The 23550-nt window shown below is 46.8% G+C and overlaps 1 protein-coding gene across 2 annotated transcripts in view; it reads right to left on the reverse strand.

Moving 5' to 3' along the window:
* Positions 1-23550, reverse strand: part of CTNNA1 (catenin alpha 1) — a 187292-nt gene that overhangs the window by 27966 nt on the left and 135776 nt on the right. For both annotated transcript variants that reach the window (XM_082063875.1, XM_082063874.1), the window contains exons 8-10: positions 17807-17887; positions 16929-17081; positions 4014-4106 (exon numbers count right to left, since the gene is read on the reverse strand). In XM_082063875.1, coding sequence (XP_081920001.1) covers positions 4014-4106; positions 16929-17081; positions 17807-17887 — 327 coding nt within the window. The remainder of the gene's footprint in view (positions 1-4013; positions 4107-16928; positions 17082-17806; positions 17888-23550) is intronic.

The raw sequence follows: 23550 nt of genomic DNA on the forward strand, positions 1-23550 counted from the left end.
GGTGCAAACTGGAACACAGGAGGTTCCACTGAAAGATGAGAAGAAACTTGTTTGGGGTGAGGGTGGCAGAGCCTGGCCCAGGCTGCCCAGGGGGGTTGTGGAGTCTCCTTCTGTGCAGACATTCCAACCCGCCTGGACACCTTCCTGTGTAACCTCAGCTGGGTGTTCCTGCTCCATGGGGGGATTGCACTGGATGAGCTTTCCAGGGCCCTTCCAACCCCTGACGTTCTGTGGTTCTGTGATCTCGCTCCCACAACCCACCTCCCAGCACATCATCAGTCTCAATGGCAACAGGCTCCAGTTTGATGGCAATAATTATTTTCCACAACTCCCAGCCTGACTGCAGTTTGGTGAGAAGCCTATCGATGAACGTCACGGAGGCTTTAAAGCCCGGGAAAGTCAACATCCAGGTAGCGAAAGCAGCCAGTGGGCTGTCACATCAAAAGGCTGAGCAATGCTCTGCCTTTCAAGAGCTGTGCTGGGGCATTTCACTGTTGCTTTCTAGACACCTACAACTTGTATGATCAGAAACACTCCTGTGGTTAAGCTCTCTTCTCAGACATCTTTAATTCAAAATGCTGTTACAAAACAGCTTTCGCAAGCTCCCAAAGCAAGTGCTTCTTGGAAACAGGACTCAGATGCCAGAGTTAGAAGTGAGGATCGAGGTTCTCAAGTCGCAATACACAAAATCTTGCACTAATTTACCGCCGGCAAGCTCTGTGTTTAGCAAGAAGGCACAGAAAACTTCCCCCAGCGCTCTGCTAGGCAAATGCAAGCACAGGCAACTATTCCAAGCATGTCACATCAGTACTTTTCCATCTCCATTATGAAAGACATCTTAAGCATTTTAAAACCATTTCACTGTAGTGATGGAGAACTTTTGCTGTTCGGTCTCAGCCCACGGAGCCAGGCCTGTTTCCCCAGCGCCTCACAAAGCTGCGGGACTGCAGGAACGCCTGCGAGATGCTGGACAACTAGTTTTGCTTTGATATCCAGACTTTCAGCAATGCATGCCCTCAAAAACAGGAAAAAATGCAGGCAGGCTTGTAAGTCACGGCTTCCTCTGGACAAACACCTGTGCGCCTCTGCCGCTGCCTCCCATCTCCCTGCAAAGCCAGCCCGGCACACGTCACCCGCCGGCTCCAGCTCCCCCTGCACCATCCAAAGGGAGCTCTAAATATCACATTAAGTCTTCAACTTCACATTAATTTCTGACTTAATTGGCTGGGGACTCACAAACAGGCAGGATGATGTTACTCTTGAGGAAGAGCTGATCTTCAGTAACAGCCACGCTAAACAAATTTCACTGCTTGCTTTTGTAGACGCTTTTCCGATGGGAAACTTTCTACATCTTCTTTTTGCTCAAAGAGTTACAGTTCAAACCCGAGAATGCCTGAAGGCGTAGGTGACATGGGCAGTGAGTGACTTCGTGTCCATACCCACAAGCCCTCCGGGTTTTCCCCAAGTGCTGCGTGTTCCTCGCTCCCGCTGCCAGCTCTGAAAGGATAGTTATGGCACGAGACCGAGTAACTGCTCGATTTGAGATACAGCTTTTATAATTAACTCTACAGATTGATTTCTGCAGAAATCATTCTTTAACCAGGAGTTCCCTACTCCCAGAATGGCCTCTACTCAGCTAAGCTATTTAAGAGGTTACCTGGGGACTTACAAGTGCATTAAATTTCAGTTTCATCCTTCCAACTACAGCAATACCTTGAATTTAATTTCATACATCATATTTCTGTGTGATATTGATACAGTCACTTGAGTTTCAGAGACTATTGTAATTACTGATTGACTTGACTCATTCCAAATCCAGCATCCTCCTGGAAAAACACCATCTAAGCCAAAAAAAAAGGCAGCAGAGCAGATAATATTGGCTTAAATCTGTATTTTATGCCTAATTCACACGTTTGTTCAGCACAGCCACCTAAAAGGATTCAAGAAGCAGCTGTGAATCTCATCGGGAATAAACTGCAAAATAAACAGACAATTGTCCAAAAAAGGAAACAAACCCCCACTGTGCCACTCTTTATATCCAGGAGCGTTTAGATTATACAGAACAAGCAAAGTCTGGGGGCTGTTCAGAGATGCGGTTGAGGAGGACGGCACAGGACCAGCTTCTGTACTGACGGGAGGAAACACACATCTCCCCTGTAAAACAGTTTAGATAAGTGCTCCTGATTACCCCTCAGGATTCCCAACATGTTTAAATACTCTGGGAGCATTAAAGAATCAACCAGAGGACATGTAATGTAATATAAAAGCGTTCTTTCAAGTGCTAAGAACAGCCGTGGAGTCATTGACTAATCTCATGGTGATAACCCTGCCATTAAGGCAGTGGAGCAGGAATTGGAAGTTCAGATGTGTGACCTTTATAAAGCCAAAATCCATCGGTTATCGCCCTTGTCCATTTACAGATAATCAAGGCTTCCAATGTGTGTTAAATGTATTATCCATAATCCCCAAAGCCAAAGGTTAACAACGGCACTTCAGTAGATGTGACTACGGTTTGGTGACTACTGACTGTACTTTGGTAATTATTTCAGGGTGACATGGTGTTTATTTTATAAAGGAGTAGGTTTATTTCAATAAGTAGTTGTTGGAAAAGCAAAGACCAAATGAGTTTGAAATACACAGAGCTTCATTAATGGGGACGGGAAAACACCCCCACAGACTTGGACAACTACCAGAAACGCTTAGATTCAAATAGACACTAACTTTCTTAAGATGATTCTTTTCAAAAACATCAGCGTTTGTTTGCAGCAACATGCATTACACACCCATATTCTTGAAGAAAAAAAATACATCCAGCCCAGTTGGTGACTCGAACAAAGAGCAAGCCCTTCTAGCAGATAAGATGTATTTTTAAAAGCTTTTCCTTCCACATGCTTTGTTCCAACTGTAAAAATTGACCTTTGGATGTACCAGCCACACACACCACTTGCCCCAGAGCGGGGAGGCGAAGCACCGCGCGGCGGATGCGCGGGCCAGGGCTGGTCCTGAGCAGAAGCACTGCCCCTGGACCACCAGCGGCCTCCCGGGTGGTGCTGAATGGCTCCTGTTCGGGTGCCCGTCTTCAGCTATTCAATAGCATCCTTACTGCAAAGTGACGGAAAAGGTAAAATAGCCCTGGTCCTCCTCCAAAACTCCCCTGCTGCTGAGGCAGGCGCAGGTGAATGTATCTCTCTGCCTTTCGACTGCTTTTAAAAGGACCAATGTATATCGGAAAACCTGAAAAAAATCCAAATAACCCTGACACAACACACCTTGTTTTCATAAAATGCCATTTGATCCTTTTTTTGAGTACGTATTTTCCATTAGCTCCTCTTCACCATCAACAGCTTACTTTAGACCTGAATTTCCTATTGCTTTAACAAATGTAAATTACAGGAATCAACAGCGCACTGTAGTCTTCAGGGGTTCACCCAAGTATCTAGCTGCTGACATTTAAAACATCAGGGCTGTCAAAATGGAAAAGGATAGTCTAGTGCTCATATAAACCTCATTTCCTTGTTTCCATTAAAAAGGTATTAATTAAAAGGTAGTCTTAGCCAGGTTCAAACTCGTCACGCACAGCCAGCTTCCTCCGATCCTGCTCTACAGAGAAGAGTTTTTTCTGGCATATTTATATTCTACCCAGGCAAGAAATAATATATCTATAATTCATCTTACAGCCTGCACAGGAGCAGCGGTAGCGTCTTCACGAGACATCTTCCTGCAACAGGAACTGTAAACCAGTGATCGGTTTAGTCTCTCGCAAGTTAGAATGCCCTGGCCAAATTAATTAAAGCTATCACATCAAAAAGGCCCATGCGTATCACTAATCACTTTGTCATGTACTTTACGGTTTGGGTCTTGATGTCTACTCTGCATTTTGTACTCAACACATATTAAAGAAAAAGTCAAGTTCTGCAGCAAGTCCACAGAGAGCTCCAAGGCCAGAGCGTGTCCTAAGCAGGCCCACCGCCCAGCTTACCCAGGCTGAGTTCTGTTCCCCAGCCCGTCCTTACCTGGGGACACAGGGTTTCCAGCTGGCTGGCTGACATGCGAACCAGCTTCACACCTTCTTCGTTGTTCGAGATGGAACAGGCCAAGTTGGCAACCTGTGTCAGAGCGGGGAGAGAACAAAACACAACTGTTAGCATTAGCTTTTATTTCCCTCTGTAGGAAACTTTCTACCCACCCCCAACAGCGACCAGTAACCCATCATGGAATACAAAGTGTCCGTATGACATCTGTTCATTCTCTAGCCATAAAACCATAACACATCAGACCATAAAACCATAGTCATTCCAATAAGACAGACAGATCATTGTTACCACTGTTTTGGTTAAGTTCTCTCCAGTAAAATGTACAAAAGCATCAGTGGCAGCACCTGAAGTTACAGTTAAGAAGCCCATTTCCACTCGGGTGAGACAGCAGCGATCACATGGTTAAAACACCAATCCAGCTGCCATGCGCCTGAGGAGCGAGTCTGCTCATGTCCCTAAGTGTGGGGATGAGCCCTTTTTCTTGAGCTATTTCTATATCCTGCCGTGTGTCAGTGCAAAGAACACACCTCTGCGACAGGATACCGGGCTTGGAAAGCACTGGCTTCAACTGCTCCACGTTTGTATCTGCTCAGAGATTGCAGGATCAGGCAGGTGTTCCTCCAGCTCTGTTTGTGCCACGACTCATTGAATAAAACCATTTGCTGGTACAGGCGGTCTTGAAGATGCACCCACAATTCTTCAAGGTTTCAATACCATCTCATGATGCTAAAAAACTTGACTCCAAAGCCCTGAGCATCCTTAAGTGGGTCATCCTGCCAGCGCGGCCTCTGTGAACACCTGCCTTTAGAGCACCCGCCAGGGGACAGCACACAAGGCTTCGTAATTGAAGGTACTTCTCATATCGGAGCTACTCTCAGGGGAAGGAAGCCTGAAGTACGTTACATTTCTTAGCTGACAGGTGAATGACAAGCATGTTATTCTGAGCCATTTGAACACAGAAAGCTGCAAAAATAGCACAAAGTGAACTGAGATGAACAGCGAGTACTGTCCTTTCAGGGACAGAGCAACCTGCAAAAAACCCCAGTAAATGTGCTATAAAAGCATCATCACCAGCCAGCGGACGGTCGGTAACACCGGTGAACCAGATTTCTCCATATACTTTCTCTATAAGCTGGGGAAATTCCACTCTCCCTTTAACTAAACTATCCTGTGCATTCGCATACCAGTTATTTTGCAGCAGTATCTGCAGCTGGATCGTGTGCTTTCCCCTCCCCAAGCCATTCCCTTCCACAGATGTTCCCACAGAACGCATCACTGTCCCACAAACCATCAGCCACAGGCCAGTATACTCGAACCGTGGTTTTCTTGAACCACATTATTAATTTTGTGAGCAAAAAGCAAGCTCCCACTGCAAAGCACAGTCTCCTCCTCCTTCCAGTTCCAAATCGAGTTACAGAGGATAACAAACTCTGCGCAGAGGTACATTTCCAACACCGAACCACCACGTCAGCAGATGAAACAGCATCTACTTGGATGAAAACAAACTGCAGTTGAGAGAGAGAGGATGCAGCATCCACACAACACAGAAAACTCTGCCAAGTTTCCGTCCTGCTCCTCAACTTGCTTCTCCACTCGTCTTCGCAGGCAAGAACTCCATGAGAAGAGCTGGAGCTGCAGTAAGTGTCCAGCCTGTTGCAGGGTTGTGCAGCTTGTCCCAGCTCAGCCAAGGCTCCTTTCTCCCCGATCTGTTCCAGTCTCCAGCTCCTCCCTGCAAGGCACGGCCGTCCCCTCAATAATGCCCTACCAGAAAGGGATTTTATTTTGAACACAGGGGTTTTTTTCCCCCCTGTAGTTTTGTCATGTCTTAAATCCCCAGTTCCCAGCGAGCTGTAGTATATTGTGCTTTCGTTTAGAGGCTCAGAAATTATCAAAAGACAATAAGATGCCATGATTTAAAAGTCAAATAAAGATTTTGCTGTTGTTTTAAGCACAGGTCATATTTTTGAGAAGCACCAGTTTGCCGATATTTTTTATGGTCCATATTTCCAGGTGGCTCCTGCCCCCACAGCAGCGGTTACAATCTCTAGGAGCCAGCAGAACACAAAGCGCTATTGAGATGGGGCTGAATAAAAGCGACATTGAAGCACTACAGAATCAGCCTCTCCGATATCTGGAGATGTTGTGTTCTCTCTCAAGCCAAGTGTGATGAATCAAGCACACAGAAACCCCGCTCTGTCTGAATACAGAAAGGCAAAGAAGTTTATCATCGAGTGTCCCCCGCCACGGCACGATGAAATTTTGCTTTTTGCACAGTCATTTTTGAGCAGTCATTTTTCTTCCGAATCCCCCACTGCTGGCAATTCTGCGCTAGGCAGCGCCGGCCTGCCTGCCAGCGCCCATGAAGGGAGCGTGTGTGCTGCGCACTGAGGGGCTTTGGCGGCTTCACACAATCCCAGCGCTGGCTGCCGCGTCCCGTCCTCTGCAAAGCTCAGCGTCCATCCCAGCGCTGGCCAGCGGCAGCTCCGTGCTCGGCGCGCTCCTGGCTCTGCCGGGCTCTGGGCTCTGCCGGGCTCCTGGCTCTGCCGGGCTCCGGGCTCTGCCAGGCTCTGGGCTCTGCCGGGCTCCGGGCTCTGCCGGGCTCCTGGCTCGGCCGGGTCCGCACTCTAACTCCTCAGCAAACCAGGAGCAGGGCGAGGTGGGAGCTGGGAGCGCGGCCCCCAATTCCCAGCGGTTGCTGCACCCGGGGAAGCCTCTGTCAAACTGCTGCGAAACACTCGCTCCTAAAATGTGAAATTTAAGAAGAGCTATGTCGACTAATTAATCAAGCTGTAAGTGACTTAACAATGAAGCATCTCAAGTTGTCATTAATTATCAGGTGCTCTACAGCGTGAATTCTGAAGTTACACGTACTAGCTGAGGCAGATGGCGGTATAATTAAGAAATGTAATTTAAAGGTATCTGAAAGAAGCCATCATTAATAACTGCTGTGTGACACCTGACGAGTAACTTCACACTCCCCGTCTGTAGAGAGACAGGGTGCTGCTGGCCAGTATTTGACACGTCTACATTTTACATAGGATTTTGCAGCCAAGATGAAGATCGACTACGGCCAAATTCATTTCAAATAATGCAGAGCACTTGGAAATAATGCATTTCTAAAGCTGCCAAATAAAATAGAGCACCACAAGCAAACAAAAATTCCCCTTAAATCAAATGTAAATGAAATAAGTTTCTCCGTGTCTCCAACAACGCAGCTGACTGACATAGTAAGTGGTCAGACTTGATTTAGAAAGAACACTTGTGCTTGAGAGCAAAATAGCAATTGAATTCCCGCTGCATTTGTTCATTCTTACCATTCAATATCATCAAGCCCCTTTACATGAGCACTACTGGCACAGGCATCAAAGGCAACCAAAAAAATCACAAATAATGCAATCAGCCATAACGAGCAATCTCTGGAAAAAAGTTAAAAATACATAGGGAATGGAGACAGACCAGAGAAATGAGGGACGCAGTTCAGAGACCTGGCAGCGCCGACAGACCAATTCAAAAGCATCTTTTTGCTGCTTGTGAGTAGCCAACAGCGTCCCAGAGATGGCTCCACGCAGCCCAGGAGGGGGACGGACCCGAAGCAGCTGCCAACATTCAGACGAACGAGCTGACAAAAGTGCCCAGACACAACCCTTTCTCCACCCCGAGCTGATGAGCTGGTGCCAAGTCAACCCCCAAGCTGGACAAACCCATCTGGGACGTGAGTGTCACCCACCGCTCGGGGTTTGAAACTCAGGTAGAGACGAGCTGGAGCCCGCGGGATGCAGGAGCTCTGGAGGGGACAGGGACGCTCCAGTGCACGCGGACAACTGGGAACACGATATTAGCAACAGCTATAATTCCAATGGAACTAAAAACTATCGGACCATCTATCACAGAGTGATTCCCTCTCAAACTCTAGTTATTTTGATTCTGCAGAATTTACTAATTTTATATCAGGAAAATTCTGGACATTTCTAAAGTGGTTTTTCCCTCTGTCAGCGACAGTGTGTCAGTGTGTTTGCGGGGGCGGCTGCCGTGGCCACCGCCTGCTCTCACACTAGGCAGTTCTCACCTTCTGCACCCCAAATACATTTCTGATTTTCTTTTTTCTTTAACCTTGAAATGCGTTCCGATAATGACTAAGGAGCTGCATCTTCCAGCCGTCCAGAACTGCAGCAGCCTCAGCTACACCAGCCCGGGGTCATCAATAAGCTGCTTAAATTACACTCTTGAAAAAATCGTCGTCAGCTTTGTACTTGCTCAACTTTCCCTTTGCACTCACATCCCGGCTTAGGTGGAGGGGTTACCTGACATGGAACTGTTCATTATTAATAAAAGATTGACAAATTGCTTTTTCAATAAGAGCCAAAAAAACGCAAGAGAAAGGAGCTACAATCTCTAACACATTAAATCTCCTTTTTCAAGGATTTCAAAGGCTGGCACTGAAAGTTTGTATTAACATTTTTGCTTCGCGCACCTGGATTGACTTCAGAGAAGCACCATGGAGATCCTGCTCCTTGTTTAGGCCCATACACAAAGCCTCCCAAACACGACCATCCAGCAGCTCTGTAATGTGTTTATCGTTGCATAATTTAAAATAAAGCTGCCTCGGCCACACTGCGCTGCTATAAGTAAGGACTGTATGATCGCTATGCAGGAGATGAACAAACACTAATGCAATTCTAAAAGCCTGATGACTCTCATTTAAAACCACAGTTGTAAAAATAGAAGTACGAGTTTTCAGATGGTCTCTGTACTGAAAAACACTAAGCAGTACCGTCTCCCAACCGATGCTCACGAACTCTAGTGCAAAAATAACAAAGCCATCCTCATTTATACACAGATACTTTGGGATTCTGACAATAGGGAAACAAGGCTTTTCAAAGGTGCCCTTGGCATTTTCAGTTCTGATTAAACTTCAGCTTCTTGTTCTGTTTTTTGCTTTTCATGTTACAATTTCTCAGGGAACGCAAATTCACACTTAAAATCATTCACTTTAAAAGGCAAAAAAAAAGAACGGACAGGCAGCCATTCAACATTTGCCTCTTGAGGACTCGCTACAGAAGGTGTAACTGATATTCTTACAAAACTCAAATACAGCACATCTCATTCCCTCCTCCCCCATATTAAGAAAACAGTCCAGATCCGCTTCAGGATGGTCGAAGCCCATGAAATTAATTTATCTGCAGATACAACTGTTCTGGCAAAACTAAGTGGCAACTGAGGACTCTCAGAAGTGATGCGTCAATTATGTAATTTCCATCCTTCTCAGAATGGCTTTTATTATTCAGCGAGTCCATACATTTATTAATTAACTTGTACACTACAGTCAATAGTCAAGACAAATGTGAGCATTTTAGCATCCAGTTTTAATAGTACCGCATGAGAGAGCTCTGCATCCTCACTGCCATCCCATAAACTCTGCTTTTGCAGAGGCACAGCGAATTCTGAATTCTACCCAGCAGCTTGAGTTCTTTAAGGGCTTTGGTTGGAGCGCAGAGGGAGCCGGGAGGACGTCACCGGGACGCGCGCTGTCAGCTGCTCCGGGGTTCTGCCCGACCCGAGGAGCTGCGATGGGACGCGGCTCCACAGAAGGCACCTTGCGAGACCTCATTGTGCGCAATGAAATCTCAATGTATTCACTTAAAATAGTTAAAGTCTTTAAATAAAACAAGCTGAACACAGAAAAACTCCAGACATAAAGCACTGGGGGGAACAATGGACTAAAATTGAGATAACCACTATTTCCAGAGCTCTGCAACTTCACACAGAAGATGAGAGCAATTTTAATTTCAAGCCTGGTTATAAACACATGGAGAAGAAATTTCAGCTAGATGGAACAAAACTGGCAAGTAAAATGTTTGCACTTTTTATTCAAAAAGTTTTAGACAATAAGAAATGGGGGTTTCAGGGTTTTTATTTCAACAGGCTGGCAACCGACTGAAAGAGGAAGGGGAGCAGAGACAATATATTGTGTATTTTCTGCTCCCTATAATATCGAGGCAATTGCTTCATATTTTCATGGGTAACCACCTTTCTTTTGGGATCAAATCTCAAAACCTGCGCCTTTTAAATTGTGTTTGTGTGTCTAAAAATCTAGTTGAGCTTTGCATTTGGCTCTCAAGCTAAACAAGCTGTCTCCAGCTACTCCTCAGTTCCCTGGTGCCGTTCTCGGTGCCGCTGTCCCGCGAGAGCTCTGCTCAGCTCCTCCATTCCTGCAGGAAAGGTCCTTCTCCAACAGCGCAACCCCACGTCTTGTCAAGGTTTCATAAAGGGACATTCTTCATGCAGTTGGGCAACGCCAGAGTTTGTGCATCACGACAAACGGACGCAGGCTCCGTTTACGGAGCAGCAAGCGCAGAAGGGAGAGCGCTTCTCTCTTGCCAACAGCAACGTTTTTCAATCAAAGAGGGGGAAGAGATACTCGGAGGGAACTAACACATCTCTAGCATAAAACACACACCTTCATTTCCAGGCTCCGTTCTCTGGAGCTGCCGGCGGAGCCGTGAAGGAGCCGCAGTGTGCGCCGCGGGCACCGTGCCCCCGCAGCCGCAGCTGGAGCAGCAGATGTGACCGCTGGCACGGGAACTATTGCTGCCTCAGACAAACAAGCTAAAGTGAGAAAATGTTGTTATAAGCGCAAAACACATTAGTTACACAAGTCGATCCGAGCTACCACCACAGAAATCACAGCGCTGGTATGTAACGTAGAGCTGATCTTCAGCTAGAACTTCCAAAGTGAACCCTCATCTTAGATGCTTCTTAGCAACACAAATGTTTTTCTTTAAATACAAGTGTTTTTAGAAGTGATATCTGGTTAATTCCTGAATCGTTACCCTTATTCAGAAAAGCATCTATGTTTCTCAAAGTGGAAACATCCTTCCTTCTTCTCTCATTTTGCTCATCCCTCAGAGCGTGCTGCATGATGCTCCTACTCAAGGCTCCCAACTTGGTGCCTCTTCTTAGCTGTTCAGACCAGTTTTCAGTAACTCAGAAAACTGTTCAGGGCAACTTTAAAGGTAATTGTAATTACATTATGCTCTTGAAGAAGGCAACAAAATACTAAGAGGAAGAAGCTCTACACAGACTTCAGGCAACTCCTTGATGACGCTACATGACTTCAATATTGCTAATGACTAAGATGATGAAAATCTAGACGTGCACTGAGGCTTTTAGTTACATATCAAGAATTAAACATTTATGCCACAGCTGTACCCAAAAAAAGCTATTTAAAAATGCTGTTGGAATTAGGACCAAAATAGATGGAAAATAGGCCAAGACTCTTATAACTTTTTACCTGTCTCTGAACACACCACGTCAACAGCACCTACACTCTGCTCTGCTTATACTGATACTTCCCAACCTCTTTTACAGATCTCCCCTTCCCCAAATACTTCTGTTTCCAAAGGAAAATGGATCAGACTAAACACAGGGCTGTTCCTACAGGGGCAGAAGGACATTAACATCGTTTTCCAAACCCTAAACCTCATTCACCTCCCACTTCTAAACCCTTCACATCTCCCTTGGCCCACGTCCCACACTCTCAACCACCGTCCAACATCACGGCTCGCCCTGTGGAAAAGGTACGGCAGAGATGCGCCCCCTGCACGGAGGAGCAGCTCTAAGAACTGGGGTGATTTTCAAAGAGCAGAATGTCTCTGAACTCCCGATCACTGTCCAGATACGGCAGGGTTCAAACCCACCCCCAGTCACTCCAGCTCTCCCAGCCCTTTGCTGCCAGGTCACTGATTGCCTTGCTGCTTCCCACGTCCCTACAATGCAATCCGGACAGAAAGATTATCCAGAGGTCTCTTATTCCTCTTCCAACATGATTTTTAATCTCTACCAGCATTCTATGTACCCTTTCATACATAATTTGGTGTAGCATTAGAAGATTGGCCTCCAAAAAACCCCTTACGTGAACAAAAGTTATCCTATTAAAAGGTCACTTGCCTTTACTTATGTATGATGTATTAAATTTGTATATCCAGTTTTGCTGGAAAATGGAAGAACTTTTTTCTGCTGAGGTTTTCCTACTTTAGTGATTATGAATGTAAGGAAAGCATGTTCTACGAGTAGAATTTAATTTATTTATGAATTAGTTGACTAATAAAATGAACTTCCATGGAAAGAGCATCGGTTCTTGGAGAGCGTCAGATTTGAGAGGGCACATTACGAGTTGCACTGGCCATTTTAAATTGCTGCCAAGGTTATCTATAGACAAATCACAGCAAACGTGCTTGTTCTTTGGAAGAGCCGTTTTGCTCTCCATGTTCAGATGGGAATGAGCCTGGGGCTGAACTAACCCTGCTCCTCTCCTGGCCACAGCGCAAGGCCGCTTCCCTCCCAGCACACAAGGACCTTAAGAATAAAAGCATGGAAAAGACAACATTGTAAAGAAAGAATATTTAAAGAATGAGCAAACCAGTCTATTCCCACCTCCAAAGATGCTCGTTTAATAATTGGAAATCATGTGGCTGATGGACACAAAGCATGATCTTATGAGTCCAAAAGCGAGCTATTGTTTTCAACTCCACTATGCTTTACCCACTTTGGATTTTTTAGAAGCCTTTCACATGTCAAAACGTGCAGCTGCTAGATACGAACAACACACAGGCCGTAAGTACGGGCAAGTCAGGCTAAACTGCAATCAAGATGTTACAAGGCTGCAAGGCTTTTAGAAAGTGGTATTTTTAGAGGGAGGTCTGAAGAATTTCCCCAGGCCAGGGGCTGGGCAGCGAGGGCGGCAGAGGGGCAGTGTCAGACACGCAGCTCATGGAGCTGCGAGCGCCCACATGTGATGCTATCCAAGCAAATAAATTTGCAGCCTGCATCTGTTCATGGGTTTTCACTGAAGATGAGAAAATCATCTCTCCATATGCAAGATCCAACCCAGTGCATTAAAAGAGGCACAGAGCAGTCTTTTCAGATAAATTAAAGCAATTGGGGAAAAATGGATGCTTATGAAATCTCACTGAGAGCTTTCGCCTCTCTGGTCTTACCAAAGCTCCTCTGAGAAAGAGACTTAGAAATAACATTTAGGCTGAGAAAAACATCTGACCCACAGGTAGTGGGTTCCAGAGTAAGATTATTCATTGTTTTTAAGGAATTACAAACTCTCCCTTTTCAAAATATTCTTCAGCAAGCAAACAGCTACTAGAAGATTTTAACCTGGACTCTGTGCTCATCTACCTTTTAGCTACTCTGTTTCTCAAGCTCTGAAAAACTTTTCCATTAAAACCACACAGTAGAAGACAAATTGACAACCTAACTTTTGTTTTTCTAAAGTATTCAATAGCGTAGCGAAAGGTTCTTCTCACCACTGGCGGCTTTTCCCTTCGGTCCAGCAGTGCGGCTGCGGCCGGTTGTGCACGAGCGCACAGCAAAGACAATTCCATTTAGTATTAAATAATTATTGTGCAGCAGTAGAAATGAGCAGCGAGCTGCGGGACAGTTGAGCTTTTCTAGGAGGAACATTCCATGTGCAGACACCACGGCCAAGCCATCTTTCCTCAGGAGCAGAGGCGCAGGTTGGAGGGCCCAGCAGTGTAAAAACCACCGGGACGCAAACAAGTACTTTCCAATCTGTAAATGAGGAAGACTTTCATAGTGCACAAGTGAATTTAACTTTTTCTTCCACTGGTTCCCAAAATGCTGGTTTTCCTGTTATTCTTATGTGCTGCGTTTAAATTGGCTTCTCAATTCCTGAATTAAACTCCTTTAGCACAATTCAGGCAGAGCGCTAGCTAGTTAATGGACTGTTAGCACAGAGCAATTTCGAAAGCTATCTTTGAAGCGTATTATTCAACGGAGACAAGTCTCATTTTACTATTCTTACCGTTACTCCATTTTCAAAAGACAAGATAAGGGGGTTGGTATTTTACTATGTGAGGAATGAACAAGCTGGAACCCCGTTGGGACGCGGCTTTGATGTGGCCTCTAGAACATGCAGACCCAGCAGGTTAATCAGATTCCTGTGCTTATTGAACCTTTCGGTCAAATCTGGCTGCCTGGCCTTTTGGAACCACAAAGCAGAGAGTGTTCTGCTCCCAAGAAGGGAAAACTTCAAAATAAAGTTACCCAAATCGTGCACTCGCATCTCTTTACAGCTTCTGGGAGGGCCCAAGAGCCCCTGTGCACTGCAGGAGCAAGAACCGCCGTGCTAAGCCAGACCCAGCACCGCTGCTCCTCCTGGCTAGCCAACACGTGCGAGAGTTCAGTGTGTACATGGAGATCCATACATCTACATATATCTCTGTCCCCTCTAGTGGCTGGTTCACCAGGAGGGCAGCACTGACTCCTCCAGGTCACAGGACAGAGGGCCACTCAACCCAAGGTGTGAAACTTCTCCCTCATTCAGCCGGGGGTCTCCCGAGTTCCCCGGAGCACAGCAGCTCTCTTGCGTGCGCATCTTCCCATCATTTAACATTAAAGGAAAGGACACGTTCTCCTCTACATCTAAGCCATCCCGTCAATCACGGCATGATACACGACACAGCTCTGCTCTGCGCTACAGCTGTTTTGTCACATTTTAAGTCTCGAGTCACTCAGCAGCGATTCCAAGGGTAGTTACGATAAACTCCCCGCCACACTTACCCTGCGCTGCAATGGGCTGGAAGCAATCACCGCTCATCTCACCGAGCGGAACAGCTGCTGTTCTGCTCTTACACAACCTTTTATTGTTTCTCCAGATACCTGCAGTCAAGTTTTCTGCTTGAGAGCAGAATCATAAGGGAACTTGCAAACATCCTTCTCCTTTCTGGCGGAGACCCCCAAGACTGTCAGTGCAAACCACCTCGGCCTGTGTTCCTCCGCAGGAAACGCAACACGGCACACGGCTCCGCAGCGGCTCTGTCCCCGCGGGACGAGGGCTCTGCAGGAGCACTATTCCCCTTCTGTCGAAGCTTAACGTATATATTAATCCATCTGCTTTCACTGAAGAGGTTTCTATAAAGCCATTTAGATCATGCTGCTCTACAGTTAGAGTTACATTTTAGACAGCAAAAGCAAGAAGCAAGCCTTCCCAAAGTTGTTGCGGCAGCATATGATTTCAGCAGAACCTTTTGATGCCAGTCAGAAATATTGTTTAATGCATATTTTCAGGGGAATAGACTTTCTTGACAGAAAGGCTGTTTGGCTGAATAGCGGTTCTGTAAAACTCATTTGCGGCTTGGCATTTTGCACACAAGGTGAGGTCGGTGACAAGCGCTCCACCATGCCCGTGGGGACAGCCAGCCCTCGCTTCCCAGCCGGCACACGAGCGCTGCAGGAGCGGGAGCACGGGCTCACCTCGCCGGGGGGCAGGAGGGAAGTGCAATTACTCCTTTGTAATTATGCCAATGAACTCCAGGCGTGGACGCTGCACAGCCACTGAAGAGATGGGCAGAACTACGGCAGAATAGGCACTGCTATTGTTATGCCAGTCAACTTCTCCTGTAAACAAGCCCTAAAAATAATGTTCTAGATAAATTAGGCTTGCAACACGAAGAAGGGAAGCTTTACACCAAACCAGCTCCACAGTGTCGCCACCACTGCACGGGGCACAGCCGTATCCTGGTCCCACGCTGTCTTCCACCTGCTGTTTTGTCAGTATTGCTCACTTAAAATTGAGAATAAAATAACTTTGAAACTATGAGAAGATGGCACTCACACTAAAACTCAGCAGGCCAGAAGTGACGAATGGATATATTCAAAGAATCAAAGATTTTCATTGCTTAGACAGCGATTCAGAAGAGCCAGACTAGCCCGACGTGCCCCAGACTATGGGGCAGTTGCGCACCAAGCTCAGCGCCCCTAAGGCTTTAAAAAAAGTGAGAAAAATATATTGAACAAGAGTCAGAAACTCCTTTTCCTGATGTTTGATAAGTCTTCCTCTCGAGTAATTTAAAACGGTCAAGTTGTGTTGAAAGTATTCCCAATGAGCCCGGAGACACACAGACTCAATTATCAAAGGCAGCAATACCAAGAGAGCAGAAATACATTAACCGGCCCGTGTCTGTTCCCGGCAGCCGCTGAGGTCAAGCACAGGAGCCGGCGGATGCCTCCAAGTGCACAGGAGGAGTTTTTGAGGTTGATTCCTAGTGGCACGTTCCTCCACGACCCCTGCAGACGTTTGCTCCTTGGCATTCAGCAGCAGCGGGCACAGGACTCGCACGCAAAAGCAGCGGCAGAAGGACGAGGTTACCGAGACGCAGCCGTGGATACGGGGGATGAACCCACGCTGCTCTTTGGAACTGCGCTACCTGTTGGAAAACTACCACATTTAATAGCAGACTAATGATCTTCAATGCATTTTAGCTCAGATGGGTCAGTCGGATTCAGGCTGATCTTCCCCCAGATTAACTTCACTCTGCAGTAAAGGCTGCGAGCCTTTGGGGTTTTGTTACACAACGGCAGCAGGGATGAGCTGTGCTGTTACCGGAGTTTTCCGTTTGTCCGTTGTTTGCTCTTTACACACACACAAGCAGGTTTGCATTCTAAAAGTATTCACATAGAAGGCCTGTTTATAGTCGCTGGTATTTTACTGCAAAGAGAAAACCTCCAGACTTCAAGCAACAGATCAGACTGTAGAGCAGGACAGTCCCACCCCATGGCCTCCATCAGTCCACATCACCATCTCCAGTTAATGCATCCAGCAAGGGGAACAGCATCATATATTCACATTGTATCATATCTAAATCTACATGGGCTATATAACACTAGCCACTGCTTTTTGATAAGCTTACGTTTTTAATTATTTAATACTAAATTGAGTTGCATTTAAATTCATGAAAATGAAATTTTAAAAGCAAATTTGTTACACAATTTGCTCTTTGTTTCGACAGACTGTCAAAATCTGCTTTGCTCAGGCTTGTCCCAGTTTACCTAGTGATAATTTCATTTTAATTTGCACCACCTTACCTCAATCAATTTGTTGGCGTGTTCACGGAAAACCTGGGCATATTCTTTAACTTCTTTTTCGTTCCCATTCTTGGCAGCTTCAATCAAGACTAAAAGCGGAACATTTGTTTCCAGAAAAGAGTCTGATACGTGGTCCATGACAGCTTTGCGGAGCTAAAACAAAAATCAAAGAATGGGATATTTTCCAGCAGTATCCCACTACTGCTTCTCCTTTTACCATATTAATACATAAATCTTAAGGACTTTTGTCGCTGATCCCTCTTCCTTTGCGTGGTCAAGGCTCTCCCTGCAGTCAGTCTTGTCTATGCACTTTTTCCTTCTATTTAAATTAAATCTCTTTAAAAAAACTGGATTAGTTACATAAGTGCAAGTCACCAGTTTGGCCACAAATATTGATTTAGCAGCTCATATTGGTTCTGTCTGAGTAAATTTGCTGCTTTCCCCCAGCTGATTAAACAACACGCTGATTTAACTTTGTTATTTTGCTAACGGACTAAAATTATTGTTCAAACTTGATCCATATTCACATTTACTTGAAAAAGGGAATATCTTACTTTAAAAACCAAATGGGCCAAAGATGGATGTTACATAAATAGAGTCCTCAAAGACAGTCCGAGACGAATACCAAAACTATTATAAACCATACCTGATTGTGTTCAAAACCCATCAAATGTGAGGTGACTTGTTGGTTTGTCGGGTTTTTCAAAGTCTCTCTATCACAAGGATGATTAAGAATCCAACATGTTTGTTATACACTTAGCAGGGATTACATTTCCAGCCCATGCTTCCCTGGGAGCCAGGCACTGGAAGCTTCTCGCTTTTCATCCACTAAACACACTCATTTGTCTCCACAAATATCAACGTCATACATTCATTACCTGTCTACGCAGGTCTCGGGTCTTTTTGGTCATTTTATCAATGGCAGAGTTGAGCGCATCGCTTCTTTCTTTGCGTCCAGCCTGGAAAACAAGAAACAAAGAGGTAAACGGGTACTCAGGGTCTCAAAGTAAAACCAGTATTATTCATTTCATGTGCAATGTCAGCTCCTTTGTTATTTTGTGACTCTGCACACTAGCAGTCTCTCCTCCCGGCTGGCCTGGCCACCACAGGAACATCTGACATCACAACATTTTACCCTTAACACCCTTCAACTTTCTTTCCGAAGAAAAGGCGGGTTTCATAAATCCAGACGTCTTTCTGCTCCCTATCAGCCGCAGACCACATTCAAGCTCTGAGCTCTAGATGTCCCTTTTCTGCCAGCTCAACCACCACACGGAGCCCAGAGCAACCCACTTCAACCCTCCAAAGGCAAAATTCCATTATCTTAGAGGTAAAATCCTTATAAAATGTTTGTCAGGAGTGAAATCCAGTGTTGCAAGTGAGTATCCAAGGCCCACCCATCAAGACCTGGAACCCACCACCGTTCAACACAGCAAATTTCCCGTTAGCCCTGTTGTTAAACAGAGGGCAAGGGGCCAGGAACAGCGGCAGCCTCTTGCTTTTTAAGCAGACGCCGGGTCAAAAATACCCTAATTTCTATCAGATTGGGAGTGTTAGATAAAACAAGGGCGGCGGTCTGGTTTTGCTGGGAGTTTTCTGTATAATATAGCTTATTTGGAGTTTTGAACCACACTTTATGCAACCGCAATCCAATTTCTGAAGTTCTAAGCCACAATCAATATCATTATCCTATTGAGAAGAGAAACCATTTAGCGGCACTAAAGCGAGGGTTTGCCAGTTATCAATCCTCCAGGTGACAGGCTGCTGTTAAATACTTGGATGGGCAGCCGTGAATCTAAAACGCAGAGTCCGCACTACAGCAGAAATAAGAATTAAACATAATTGGGAGGAAAAACGTGGGATGTTGTGATGTCACTCTAGTTTAATGAATTATCGAAGATTTGTCACCTCCCTGATCAAGCCATTTGATTCTCATCACAAAGGGTAACTGAAGAGTGACCAAAATTAAACCCCGGAGCTGGTTGTGCCTATGGGCAGCGCTGCCGTCGGCCCGTTCTTCACTCCACCTTCCAAAATCAAAGCTGAAGTCTCTAAATAAAGCGAAGATTAATGCTACTTATTTATTGACCAGTTTGCTGTTCCCGCACTTGGTGGGTATGAAAACCAGAATGCTGTTAGGGTGAGAAGCTCCCGTTCAGCACCCGTTGAAGCGATCGCTGTGTCCCGGGCCCAGCTCGGGGTGCGGTGGTGGCGGGTGCTCTCCCAAAATTCTGATGCCAGGCACCGCATCAACTAAAAGACATAAAACCGAGACATCAACCTGCAGGTGCAGCCGCCTGCGCTCTCCGATGCTGTCACGCCATTGTACCTACTGCAGCGTGACCATTTTACCGACCCCGCAGCACCCGCCATACACACGGGTGCTTTTTTCCAGGAATACCTTCGGATCTAAGATATATGCTCATCTATTACGCAGAAAGCCCAACATTCAGCTGTTCCAAGCAGTGCGGTTTTACTTCTCCCTGGGTGCCCCTACGCTCCCGTTTGGCCACGACGCAGGAGCGCACTTGAGAAGCGAGCTCAGCCATCGCTTCCACTTTGCCGTCCCTGCTGTCACAGCCCAGAACAGCCCCAGCGCACAAGGACCAGCCGCCTTTTGGATGAGAAGGAAATCAAGAGATGCTTTCCGCTAATGGACACTCGGTTCATGAGACCAGACCACAGCCGCTCCTGCGTGAAACGTCCCGAAAAGCAGGCAGCGCATACATTAGAGCCTGAGCGGCACCAATTTCATCCTGTTGATCCACTCTTATCAAGCCACACCACGTACTCGCACAGAAAGAGCTGCATAATCCAAACCCATTAGGATTTAGCAAGGCAGCTCCATTTTATTTCCACTTTGTTGGCATTCAGAAATTTCAGCACAGAAGCTCATCAAAAGTATTAACAGAATTTCCTTCTGAAGGCTGCAACATAAAACGCCCTGTTAATTTAGCTGCGGTAATTTAACAGTTCAGCACATCCAGCCACTGAGCTGGCTCCCTCGTTAGGGCTGGGGCAGGACGGGACAAACACGACGGACACTCACACCCCTGGCTACAGAGACCCTGTTGTCATTAACATCTTAAAGGAGCACAGCCAGTTCAAGCCAAGGTCCTGGCCCTGACCTAAGGATGTCAAATTTTCCCCACCTGAACTTTACCATTTTTGCATAAAATGAAACATAAACTGCTACCTGTGGGAGACAGTGGGACTGTGGTGGCTGGAGCACACGAAGAGCGGACAGTCTGCAGCTGCACGAACCTTCTGGGGCACGTGGACACACCAAAGCTCACCCTTGAGCACAACAGTCGCCTGGTCTGGGCTCCCACACAGCCCAGGAATTCGATCCACTCGTTCCACTCGACAGCTCAGCAAGTCCTGTCTGAGCTCATCTCTCTCTTTCAAGTAATAAACCATGTTTTAAAGGCTCTTAGTGACCATCTATCACCTCTGGGTAATTTGTCCTGGTAACCAATTACCCTTACTATTAAAAAAATGAGCCAGTTAATGACCCAGCAGCACAACGCATCCCAGCTATCAGCTTCTCTAATCCACGGGATTAGGAGGACTCACGGTAGTGAAGCCCAAATATTCAGATTACTAATAGGTTTGGTAGACGTTCAGCACAGACCTCTGCTCTGCAGTCAGCGAGCAGTTAATAGATTCAGTAGATTTAATAGGGTCACGTTGACCATGTCAGTCATTTTGCAGTAAGATACCACAGCTCTGTCCAGTATTAAGGATAATAAATTTAGCCACAGTGCAAATTTACTTTAAATTAAATCAGATCTTTATCAAAGAGGCTAGAATTGCTGTTAAAAATTGCTCATTTCCCCCACTCTCCATAATCTCTGCTCTTCCACCATCATCACTGCCCTGCTTGGAAAGCAACACAAGCAGCCGCTGTCGCATCCCTGCTGCTCCAGCTCACACAAATATCCCCACTAAGGTTCGGCTTTAATTGCTTTAAAGCAAAGAAAGGGGATTTGTATACAGGGAGGCAAGAGGAATCACCACCTCTGTCACAATGCATTCCCTTTGTTGGCCTGCCGTCTGAATTAAAACAAAACCAAACCCTGAACCAAGCTCTTCCTACAGCTACTGATGGTAAAACGTCATCCCAAGAGATTTCTAAAGGTACCAGATCCAGGTGGTGCACGAATGCTGCCCTAAAGCCACCAGTACCAACAGCGCAAATATTACAATGAGTTTCTCAAAGCCACGCTTCTATAGCTAAATATCAAAACTCAATGTTAACCTCAGTGGTTCAGTATCAGTTCGAGTTAAACCGACCGGTGCCTCCTGCCTGGCAGCATCCCTCCTCCCCACATCAGCACCCAGATGTGAGCCAGATGTGCTACCACTGGCCGGCCAGCCGCCCACCACACAACTGCTTCAAAAGGACGGTTCACACAGAGGCTTCTGCTGCCATGAGCTGTTTGTACAACAGGCAGTACGGTGGTTAACGGTGGTGATTTAACAAGCGACTAACGAGCGTTTGGCACACCTTCCTCAGGTAGGCAGCAAAGGCGATTGCAGGCCCGCGTGCCGCTGCCTGTCCACTCTGCACCAGGAGCCAGGACATCGGTGCTCAGATCCCGTTTGTCACACGCTTCATTTTTGCCTTGACACCTCACCTAAGCTACAAAGGGCAACCGTCCATACCGCTCCAGCACCGGGACACAAGGGCTGCAAACCAACCCCAGATACAACAGTGCTGACTCAAGAGCAGAAGGGAAAGCTGCGAAGTGTGACACGTGTTTCAGTGGTGGGTTTCTATCTGGGGTCTGATGGTTGAGGAAGCAGGACTACATGCTGTTTTTTGCAGGAAGGAGTCTCCCATGGTGAGTCATAAAACCATTTTGGTTGGAAGACCCTTAAGACTATCAAGTCCAACTGTTAACGCACTGTGGCACTACCCCACGTCCCTGGGAACCTCATCTCCGTCTGTTCAATCCCTCCAGGTACGGTGAGAGCCACCAAGATGCTGCAGGGAGTGGAGCATCTCCCGTGTGAGGAAAGGCTGAGGGAGCTGGGGCTCTGGAGCTGGACAAGAGGACACTGAGGGGGGACTCATTCCTGGGGATCAATATGGAAAGGGGGAGTGTCAGGAGGATGGAGCCAGGCTCTTCTGGTGACAACCAGTGACAGGACAAGGGGCAATGGGTGCAAACTGGAACACAAGAGGTTCCACTTGAATATGAGAAGAAACTTGTTCCCGGTGAGGGTGGCAGAGCCTGGCCCAGGCTGCCCAGGGGGGTTGTGGAGTCTCCTTCTGTGCAGACATTCCAACCCGCCTGGACACCTTCCTGTGTAACCTCATCTGGGTGTTCCTGCTCCATGGGGGGATTGACCTGGATGAGCTTTCCAGGGCCCTTCCAACCCCTGACATGCTGTGGTTCTGTGACTCCACCACTGCCCTGGGCAGCCTGTTCCAATGCCCAACAGCCCTTTGGGGAAATGTTTCCTGATGTCCTATCTGAACCTTCCACACGAAAGCACAGAGCCTGCACGGCATCATCTAGCATTCAACCAGAACCTCAATGGGCATAAAGACACCCAGATTCCCCATCCTGCGCCCACCCCAATGTCCCTCCCCAGCGCTGGGCTGCAGCACGGTGGCACCAACGAAGAGGGGACAGCTGGCAACACTACAGCCACACGTCTGTGCTCGTCTCCTCTGCCTCACAACCTTATTGACACAGCACCAAGGCTATCTTCTAGGAAAAAAAAAGCAGCAAATGACTCTATGCAACGTCCCCACAATCCCCAGCAGGCTGCCATCCAGCGACCGTTTCTCCGGGCAGAAGGGTGAGCTGGGTGTGCGCCTGGTGCCGCGCACGGGGCCGCAGATCCCGGTGCCCCAGCCTCACCGCAACGCCGTCCTCCAGCTCCGCAGCACCGCAAAGTCACGCAGCCCACTTCTACATCAAACAAAATTAGCTTATTTGTTGTTCTTAATCCACTAGGAAGGCTTCCACAAGATGTCAGCCTAACTAAATGACAACGCTAGCCTCGGGGTGCAATTCTACTTTTTCAGCATGTGCACTTAGCAGGAAAACCAGTTCTGCTGCTGCTCGAGGAGCGGGGTAAGGGAGAAGCCCCCGGGAGGATCGCTTGGTCCCAGCAAAGCTCCTTCCCCAGGCAGACATGCCAGCTCCCCTCTCCGTGCCGCACGTGACGACTTGGGCCGCTGCTCCGAAGCTCCCGTTCTGGCACAAGTCCCCAGATGGCACGCGTACGTGGTTTTCCTCGGCATGTAAGTGAACTTTCTGTCTCGGCAGAAATGCCACCATGGAGTTCTGCGGGCAGCTGGGGTTTATTTCCACCTTGACACCCCAGGCAGCTCGCAAGGAAAACATGAATATGACTGCAGAGTGCCAGACTTAAGCTTTTAGTAATATCTGTTATTTTGTGACAAGTGCACATAAAAACATGTTTCGCTAAGAAAAGCGCCCGTAAAGTTCATGTTAACAGTTTCCCAAACAGGAAACGCGCTGGCAAGGTGCTAAATAGCCCTTGTTTGGTTATGGGCCAAAGAACGCAGAGCTTTCGAAAGGAAGCAGCTCACCGTGTTTGAACATTAACTCTGTGCCAAATTACACAATTTTAATGTGGG

This window comes from Streptopelia decaocto (assembly GCF_964273445.1).
Source record: "Streptopelia decaocto genome assembly, chromosome: 12".
Taxonomy (NCBI): Eukaryota; Metazoa; Chordata; class Aves; order Columbiformes; family Columbidae; genus Streptopelia; species Streptopelia decaocto.